This window comes from Carcharhinus amblyrhynchos, chromosome 6 (genome assembly GCF_965287045.1).
Source record: "Carcharhinus amblyrhynchos chromosome 6, sCarAmb.v2.hapA, whole genome shotgun sequence".
NCBI classification, from domain to species: Eukaryota; Metazoa; Chordata; class Chondrichthyes; order Carcharhiniformes; family Carcharhinidae; genus Carcharhinus; species Carcharhinus amblyrhynchos.
Window position 1 is genome coordinate 83137722 of NC_137329.1, and position 10109 is coordinate 83147830.

The following is a 10109-nucleotide window of genomic DNA, read 5'->3' on the forward strand; positions in this document are numbered from 1 at the left end:
AGACAATAAAAAATAGGATGAGATTTATGCTGTTGCAGTGTGGAGGTTGGGAAGCTGTGGGAGCTAGATGGAAAGCCAGTAATAGGTGGAGATGGGGGAAATTGACAAAGATGTCATGGACAAAAAGACAAAGGAAATGTAAATGGTGGTGATCATGGCTAAGGTTGGGGGGGGGGGTGGTTTCTGAAGAGCTGTAGTCAGTGTAGCTTTGAGAATAGGTGGGCTTACAATAGATACCAGTGGACAGTCTATCACCAGAAGCGAAACGAAGTGGTCAAGGGAGGAAAGTGTTAGAGATGGACCAAGTGGAGGTAATAAAGGGGTGGAAATTGGATGTGAAATTCATACTTTTGGCCAGGTCATAATAGGAGCACCAAAATAGCCGTTGATGTACTGGTAAGAGAGTTGTGGGAGGGGGCCGCAGTAGGAGTGCAACAAGAAATGTTCTACATACCCTATGAAGAGATTCCAGCCTCCGCAGTAATTTGCTTTTATCATTAGAGCCAAATCAATGGACCATTGACTCTATAAGTACAAAGAAGAATCACACGCAGGTTTATACGTTTCCTAGCGGGCCCAACACATTTCTCAAAGTTACTGGGTCTACTTTGACCAGCCAATGCGAAATCTGAGTGGTTTCAGTTTCAGCACAAAAGCAAGCTCACACTCCTCACCTACCGGGAGATCACAAACGTTACAATGTGCCCAGACCATGTGCAAACAGTTCGCCATTGGAGCAAAGTGTAACTGACCCTTAAAGCAGGTGATTTCACAATTGCAATGACACTACCGTTTGTTGTCCGTGCAACGTCAAAGTCGTTCCCCATTGGCTGTGACCTTGGCCATTCCAGTGTGAAGCTATTCAGACTGAATTGAGGCCTTGACTGTGATCCATTCACACTGCGGTCAATGGTGCGAGACCTGGTAGTTACAATGGACGGGTTTCACTCTTGTTAACATTGGCTGACTGCGACTCCGCCGTGTCCGGGAGGGAGATCTCCATATAGTTCTGGATTTCTACATTTGCAGTGCTCTTTACCAGCATTGTTAAACATGCAAATATTGAGAGAGACTCCAGAGAAGAACGTTTCAATTATTGTCAGGTAGGTTGGAAAACAAGCTCCCGCAACAGCTAAGCTATTCCTGTGCATTGTGTAAAACACGTGGGATATCCAGTAGATTGATCTCCCAAACGAACCCCTTGCTGCGAAAAGCTTCATTCGTTTTGTCCGGCGTCAGATAAGTGCCTGGACACTGGCTTGGTTGGAATGGGCAAAACCTTGGGACCCAGGCTAAATGCAATATGAATGCACCTGCCACTCAAACTACAACAACTGAAACGTGTTGTTAAACTACTACAACTGACTCTCCACTTTAAACTTATTTTTTGTACGTTTGTTTTTAAATGTCCACAGCCTATTGCATAGACTCTTGACTAATCTTAAACGGCCACCGGCATTTGAACACTGGTAAGGACTCTGAGCCCATCTTTCAAACACCCGTCCATGGTTGGTGCATTGGCTATGCTAAATTTTCTCTGTGTACCCGAACAGGCGCCGGAGTGTGGCGATTAAGGGATTTTCACAGTAATTACATTGCAGTGTTAATGTAAGCCTACTTATGATACTGATAAACAAACTTTAAACTTTAACAACCTCCACTTTGCTTGGCTAGAAAACCAATGCAATCCAAGTTCCCAAGCCAAAGGTTGATTCTGAGTGCTGTTTAAAGGCCTTGAGTTGACCAGGATAACTCCGGACACAGCCGCTGAGTTGCCACACTCCGCCTCCCTCTGTAAGAGATCTCTGTGAAATTCTGTGCGAGCATCGCCTACCTTAGCTCCCTACGTGGTCACATGGCTGATCTTTGGACCGAGATGAGAGCATTTTTAGAGCCTTTTGTCCCATCCTTGCATTGGCGATTAAAACAAGGAAGTGGAAAAATGTACAAATAGAAGTGTTTGAACACCTCCATTGAGAAACAGTCGCAATCGCTGGAGATACAGCAAACTCCAGAAGAACTCAAGCAGCTAAAATAACAAAATTATCAGGGGGGAGGGGCAACCTTTACTTTTTTTTCAATCAGTTTCTGAAAGGTTAAAACTGTTGGTCAGCAAGGCTTCAATTCTAATCGAAGGTTATATTCCACACTCAGTCCCGTTCTCCCAATGATCTCCACCCCATACCTTAACTTAGTTTTGTCTCCCCAGATGTTCACGCAGCTGCTGTCTTTTTCCACCAAGTGTTCTCTTTTCACGTTTACAGCCTGGACAGTTTCTTTTTGCCCTACTTCGATGTCTTTTTCCTAAATTGAAAAGAAAAGTATTTGGATCAATGAATATCGATTAGCAATATTGTATTGGATCTGTTTGTTAGCGATAATATAAACCAAGTCACCGTGTTATGTCGAGCAAAACTATTATTTTATATTTTTAAAAACTGGAAACCAGGTAAAGCCATCAATGATTATAGGTTTGTAGCGGGATTATTTTAAGCATGTTTAAATTGATGTCTCCAATAAAATGAATTGTTCTTCATTAACGAAGACTATATAATTCACAAAAACCATAGGCAAAATCCCTTAAACTAGAACATGGTGTCTTTGGGGTTGTCATCAAGGTTCTCTGGTCTCAGTAAGCCACCTACTCTGTCCTGCGATCAGAAGATCTACGTTTCCCCTCTAAGGTTGGCCACACTCAATTTACTTAATTTAATCAGAAATTTCTCCCATCGTTTCAGTGAATTAAAAAACCTCATTTATTTAAGTCCTTTCACGACTTCACGTTGTTTCACAGCCAGTGAGACACTTTTGGTGGTGTTGTCATTGTTGTAAGGTAGGAAATGCTGCAACGCACAGTAAGATCCCATGATAAATGACCAGACCATCTGATTTATTGATGGTGGTTGGAAGGTAAATAATAGCCAGGAAATAAAGTTCTTCTCGACTGAGTGGGTGAGCAGCTTGGCAGAATCTAAAAATGTTTAAGATTGCCAAAGAAAATGTCCGTTGTTGTAACACATTTTACTTCGAGATTGTAAGTTGTATTCGGAAATAATTCACCTGACACTTAGTTTCCAGGTGTTTGTGCTGCTGCCTTTTTGCTAACAAATGTTCTGCTGAAAAGGGCGTGTCAAAGTGCTCTGACCTAAATGGAAAATTAAGTTATTAACTAGTATTTCCTGTGAATGTGAAAGTGCGTGCGTGTGTGCGAGTGAGTGTGTGGGGCGTGTGTGTGAGTGTGGATGTGGAAGTGTGTGCGTGTGTTTTGTGTTTATTTGCGTGACTGTGTTTGTGTGTGTGTAGTGTGTCTTTGTGTTTGTATGTGCGTGAGTGTTTGTGTATATGTGAGTGAGTAAATGCGTGACAGTGAGTGTTTGTGTGTTTGTATGTGTTTGTGTGCGAGTGAATGTGTGTGTGAGAGAGTGTGAGTGAGTGTGTTTGTGTGTGAGTGAGTGTGTGTGTGAGAGTATGTGTGTTTGAGTGTGTGTGTGTGTGAGAGGGAAAGAGAGACAGAGACAGTGTGAGAGCGTGTGTGTGTGTGGGTAAGTGTGTGTTGGGGGTGGGGGCGGGGGAGGTGTCTCTTTTCCTGGGCGGGCGAGAGTCTGTTCGCCAGTGACGAGTAAAGCGGAACGCCAGCCCACTAAAGAAAAAGACACAAATAAAAACTTTGATTGCGGACTGCTGCAAGTGAATTAGTGACTTTATCAGCTCATCTCCAGATGGGAACATGAGCGAGATGTATGGAGCGTTATTGGCACAACACCTTGTAATGGGCACTGCTTGGTAGGATTGGTCGCTGAGTGTCACACAGGCTGCAGTGTGCTAATGTTGTGTCTATTTCCGTCCAAATCTGCAACACGGAGAAAAGGGGCGTCACACACACACACACGCACACACACACACCACAAAAAGAGCAAGTAGATCTTTAGCATACAAACAGATATGGACAACACTTACTCTCATCGCTACCGCGCAGATAAGATCCTTGGAGCCACTTCTACTGGGAGAGAGAGTCGGCATATTGGGGACGGTATGGTCAGCACTTCTAAACCCTTGGCTTTCTCCATTGAGCGAATAATGGCCAGGACTCCAGAACCAAAGTGTGCCCCTTACCCAAACCTGCTGCAAGGATCGGTGAGCAAGGGCGAGCCCAAACACGTGTTCCACCTGAACTCTTCTGTGCCCTGTATGATCCCACTGCTGCCCCTGGGTTACGAGAGCAGCTCCAAAGTTGCACTGGCCGGCACAGAGCTCCGCAAAAGCCACTTGGAGACTTCCTACGACTGCACCCACTTGGTGAACTGCGGCGTGCCGGCAGCCAAAGTGGACGCGTCGAACCTGTCGCCGCCGCTGGAGCAGTACCGGCTGATCCGGCCGCGGGTGGTTAACCAGTCCTCCTTCCATGCCATGGGGGCCCTGTGCTACCTCAACTGCGGCGACGGCCCGTGCCCTCCGCCGGCCACCATCTTCAACGTGCACCCGATGGCCTCCTACCTGCTGGGCTCCCCGCTGGCCCTCCAGCAGAAAGCCTACCTCGCCGACAGGAACAAGGTGTTGCTGCAGCCCTCCGCCGACAGGTACCCGGCGCCTTTCAAGGAGCTGTCCCCGGCTCAGATTCAGCACTATGTGAAAGAGAGCGCGCAGTTCCTCTCGGAGAAACTGGTCCTGAAACAATCCTGCAAACTCAACAGCAACTCGCCCAGCAGCAAGCCCAAAGTGTTCACCTGTGAAGTTTGTGGAAAGGCAAGTTTCTACTTCCAATTGCTGCTCTCCCTTCTATTCTCATAAGACATTTGAGGAGTTTTCAGTGTGTCAATTCATGAGAATCTAATTCCTCTCGTTCCCCCCCCCCCCCAACCCCCTTCCCTCTCTCATTTTGTGTTTTTAGGTATTTAACGCACATTATAATTTAACCCGTCACATGCCGGTGCACACTGGAGCTCGACCTTTCGTTTGTAAAGTCTGCGGCAAAGGTTTTCGCCAGGCCAGCACCCTGTGCCGACACAAGATCATTCACACACAGGTATGTCTGTCTGCTCGCAGCCGCTTCTTCCCAGCCAGACTGAGTTCACTGGAATCCCCCTCCGAGTAAGGCCACAGCCGAGAGCAAGTCCAAAACTGCTTGCAGCCCCTTGGAGCCAAAGTTCTGGTGAAGTCTGGCCTTGAGAGCCCTGAGGGTCGGGGAAAGAGTTCAAGAACCCGGTGTAAGAAAAATACGGCGAATGAAGTGGAACCTGCTGCTTCACACTGGGGAGACGAAGTTTATAATGGAAACGGGGGGTGGGGAGGGACACGACATTCTGAACATGAAAAAGGTCTGTGTGTCCATGAATTGTACAATGGTTAACTTGTAGAAACGGAGATGTGGACAGAGGGGATAATCCTCAGGGAAACAAAGAAGGGGAGACGGTACATGGACGAGAGAGGGTGGGGGGGGGGGGGTTGGGCAGACTGAACGTGGGTAGAGGATTGGGGAGGTAGACTGAACGTGAGTGGGGGGGGGGGGGGGCAAGCTGTCCATACTAATTGTAAACCTCTCAATGTCTTCTCTCTCCATGTGCTGTCTTTCCCCCCTCTCTGTGTTCCTGGAAAGTCTTCCTCCCACCTCCCACCCATCACCCAACTCCCACTCTTTGTGTGCAGGGTAATGGGTTGAGGGGATTCAGCTCCCACTCACTGGCTATTCTCTCCTTGTGTTGTGGGAAATGATTACGGACCATTATTTCTGGAGTGGGAGATATATATTGTTTAGTGAGGGTTCTCTGGACTGGGGGACGGGGAAGAGGGTCCTACTTTCAGCTGACTTGTGATATATATATATAATATTAAAAGCGAGTTTAGCTCAGATTAAACAGAATCACTGCTCGGGAAATGGAAAGCTTCGTGTAAATGTGTTGCTTAGCCGCCGCCGCTACATTTAGTGAATTTTCCATTTTCCATCAATCGGCAGGAGAAACCTCATAAATGCAACCAGTGTGGAAAAGCGTTTAACAGGAGTTCCACACTCAACACCCACACCAGAATACACGCTGGTTATAAACCCTTTGTCTGCGAGTTCTGCGGGAAAGGATTTCACCAAAAAGGTAGGACTTTGGGGGAACTTGTTGGGAATCACCACAAAACGAGACAGAGTTTCTAATGTAAGCGGAACGAATTCATCTTTGTTTAATATCTACATAGGTTTCCTATCGAATGATTTGAAATGACATGCGTGAGTCCACAAAAGTTAATTCGCCTATCCCAAAGCGACTTCTTTTAGGAATAATTTATTGGGAAATATTTCTAGTTTGGAAGAAGATGCTGACACTGTTTTGCGAAGCATTCATTCGTCCTCACACGGTCCAGAATCCAGCCAAAGTCAATCGTTGTTAACTCACGGGAGTTTTTTTTTGCTTTGCCTGTTCTCTTTAACTCCTCGTCTTGCATCATTTTCAGGTAACTACAAGAATCACAAACTAACTCACAGCGGGGAGAAACAGTTTAAGTGCAGCATCTGCAACAAGGCTTTTCACCAGATTTATAACCTGACCTTCCACATGCACACACATAACGACAAGAAGCCCTTCACCTGCTCCGCTTGTGGCAAGGGCTTCTGCCGGAACTTTGATCTGAAAAAACACGTCAGGAAGTTACACGACAACTGCCCGGGATCCCGCTCCTCAGCGGCAGACATGTCCATGGAGGAACAGCCTCGGAAATAATCACGAGGGACCGGCGGACGTACGCCAACATCTATATATATATACATATCTAAACGCTAAGTACAGTTTGCATGCAGATTTCTATTATATATACAAAAATGAATAAAGATTCGGACATGGAGATTGATGCGACTCAAAGGCCTTTTATCTGATACAGTTTGGGAAAAGAACTCGCTTCATCTCAGGCTCGAAGCGATGTAGAAAAAAAGCATAATGTATTTATTTGGATCTATTTCGTCCCCCTGCTGCATGGATTTCGACCCTTCGGATTTGTTCATTTCTCACCTAATTACAGATGACACTAAACTCAGTGGCCACCCTGGCAATGGGAGACTTGTGGGCTCTTTGGGGTCATTGCCTTGATTCCATGCGCTGTCTCTTCCTCTCGCTAAAGCTGTATAAAAAAAAACCCAGCACCCACTCCCCCGGCTCCTTTATTTCTGTGTTTTAAAGAAATGTTCATCCATTATCAGGAAGAGAAATCGTCGCGACCTGACCCTGCTGTATGTTTTGATGATGAAATAAATTCTTGTAATTCTCCAGACATTGGAAGATTTTGCATGTTTTTGAGAATGTGATTTTGAGAGTTGAGGTTTTAAATTAAATCATTCTGTTAACCCATGCAATATTTTATCATTATATACCTGTTCGCTATGTGTAGCACATATACATTGGCGATCCCCTCTCTCGAATTTGAAGCATATATGTTATTCCGCACACTTGCATAAAGATACGCCTCACTATTTATCACACTGCACTGCAAACTATAGATCTGTAGAGTAATTTAGTAAGTGTACGATTTATGGGCAGCGATGACAAGTTTTCGAGTCACCTGTACGTTGTAATCAATATTGCAAATCTAAACAACTTGCTTTGTGCTTCTAGTAGAATTACCGAAGAGAAGGAAAACAGTACATAGATTTAACAGCCGAAGGCAAAAAAATACAAATCGGCACGGCAATGGGGTAAGTGAGTGAAACTGTTTAGAAAATGATATATTCGAAGGCGATCATAATAGATCGAATTAACCCATTTTATAAAGATGAGTGGTGGCCTCCCCACCAAATAGTGTTCTGTATTTTTTTTGCAATGGTCTTCCCAACTTGGTTTGACTGATTTAAAAGTCTTTTTATCTCTATCTAAAAATTAATTGCAGCTTGCTGTCAATATCGGCCTATTAAAATGCAAACTGTTATGACATTAATTAAGGGGAGTTTAATGAATAAAGTGTGGGCTACACGCGGCTGATTTGAAGGTATAATGATCAGCAATTACTGAGTCCTCTGGAAAAAAAACACATTCGAGTGAACAGGCATGAATTGACGAAGAAACGACGTCAACTCAAATTAGCACGACAAGCAGCTCATGAAGACAACATTTCAGAAAGCAATTTTCTTTTGGTGGGAGGGGAGGAATAATTTATTGTAAATTCATGCATTTATTAAGGCGAATCAGGAGCATTTTAACCAGTTATCCAATTTGACGGAATAACACATATAGGCGAGTTATGTGAAACTCAATTCGACGGGTTAGAAACCGGTGTAATCTGTAAACTGGCTCCTTTGCTCTCTCACACACGGGAAATAAAAGTCAGGCTGTTAACAATCATTACAGTATTTACACCCCGGTTATGCAGACACTTTTATTCTCATATTCATCATCTATCTTAATGCCAAAGTTTCTCCTGAAATTTCCTCTCGTGCAAAAATCTAGAAGAGCGTCGCGTATACAACATCTTCGCAATGATGGCCATCTCGGAGGGAATTGCTGGCCAGTGGACCAATTCCTTGGCTCTATCAAAAGGCTGGCACGGGCGCGATGAGCCGAATGGCCTACTTCAGCGACCCTGTCACCTCAACGAACCAATATCAGTGAGAGTTACAGGGTATTTTGTGTCTGTAACGTTGTCCACGCTCCATGGACGGGCCAATCTGGTATCTCTTTTAAGGTACCAATTTAATAAACTAACTCAAATTAACATAGGGACAAATTAAAAGGGGCAGCTCCCCAAAAGGAAGGGGGAACAACGGGTCAATCTGGTAGTTCTTTCGATACCAACCAAATAAACGAACTCAAATTAATTTAGGGACAAACTAAAAGGGGCAGCTCCCCTAAAAGGAAGGGGGAAACAAAGAGTCAATCTGGTAGATGAGGCGCTTCCATATTTCGATTCAACCCAATAACGAGAAGTTCGAATCTTCAAAAACGCGCGACAATGTAGGAGTTGAAAAGGATAAAGTCGCTTCAGTGCCTTCCAAAAATAGAGATAAAATATCTTATTTAGTTGAAGTACTTAATGGGTGCGGGAAACCGATAACAAGCAGATTTCCTCTCCACGTGTTAGACAGCTCAAAGATGTCGATTTAAGTAAAATCAAATTTAGTTCAAAAATTGCCAATGTTGAATAAAAGTAGTAATAAAAACAGAAAATGTTGGAAAATTCCAGCAGGTCTGAAATTTTCCAGCATTTTCTGTTTTTGTTTCTGATACCAACTCGGCAGTATTTTGTCTATGAAGGTCGTAATAAATGAATTAAATAAAGAAACGGGCGGCCTATAGACTTAACGCATTCGGTAGAAAGTTAATTGTGGATTTCTATATTTACTTTCCATATAAATGGGGGTAGGGGTACTGCGCTGTAGCGGTGAGTCGGCAGTGACTATTCATTCTCCCATTAAGAATCGGGTCCTTCCTGTGATTCTGTAATCTGGGAGTGAGAATGGTATTCGGTGGCTAATTATCGCCGAGGCTGGAACTGTCGGGAGTGTCATTATAACAGCGGCTCGCCATTTCCAACTCCAATGTAATTCGTGCTACTCACTCAGTGCTCTTCATCCAGAGACAGAGGGGCTCATTAACTCCAAGGGCCCGTGTTGCGAAAGAAGCTCAGACGCCGCCGTCACTGAAACCTGGGCGAGGAAGCTCAGAAGCTGACCCTAATTCGGCTCCCCCCGCAATCCACATCAGGTTCTTACCCACTTATTATTTACTACCAGAGAGGGAGGGAGACAAACATAAAAATTAAACCGCTTTTTTTGGAGGGGGGCGCCCAAGGAATCACTTTGAGAGATGCGGAAAGGAAACTGTTGGAAATAAACACAGACTTCACTATTGTAGAAATAGTCATTATGGTTTTATTATTTTTGCTCCGTAGTTTAAAGGATTTTGAAGACTTTCACACATCCCACTTCTTCCCAATGGTCAACAGCTCTCCAAGGTGGTCTGCATTGCAATGGGAAAATAAGAGACTAAAAATGAGCGGGAATTCTCAATGCGCCCCACTCTTCCCATTCCTGGCAGGATGGATGGGTGGCCCACGATTCGGGCCCAGACGGGGGAAAGGTTGACGAGTGTATGTAATCAATCAAGCAGGCACTAAAGAGATGATGGCTCTTGGTAACATAGTGA

At 44.6% G+C, this 10109-nt stretch overlaps 1 protein-coding gene across 1 annotated transcript; it reads left to right on the forward strand.

The window, feature by feature from the left end:
• Positions 1-3992: 3992 nt before the first annotated feature.
• Positions 3993-6701, forward strand: fezf1 (FEZ family zinc finger 1). The gene is made up of 4 exons (XM_080191487.1): positions 3993-4743; positions 4889-5023; positions 5951-6083; positions 6436-6701. Exons 1-4 carry the CDS (start codon positions 4033-4035, stop codon positions 6699-6701), a joined length of 1245 nt encoding a protein of 414 aa, XP_080047613.1. The 5' UTR covers positions 3993-4032.
• The last annotated feature ends 3408 nt before the right edge of the window (positions 6702-10109 follow it).

Coding starts and splice junctions, on each gene's coding strand:
- fezf1 (XM_080191487.1), top strand. CDS start 4,033: ATGGTCAGCACTTCTAAACCCTTGGCTTTCTCCATTGAGCGAATAATG. Junction 4,744..4,888: donor CCTGTGAAGTTTGTGGAAAG/GCAAGTTTCTAC, acceptor TTGTGTTTTTAG/GTATTTAACGCACATTATAA. Junction 6,084..6,435: donor GAAAGGATTTCACCAAAAAG/GTAGGACTTTGG, acceptor CATCATTTTCAG/GTAACTACAAGAATCACAAA.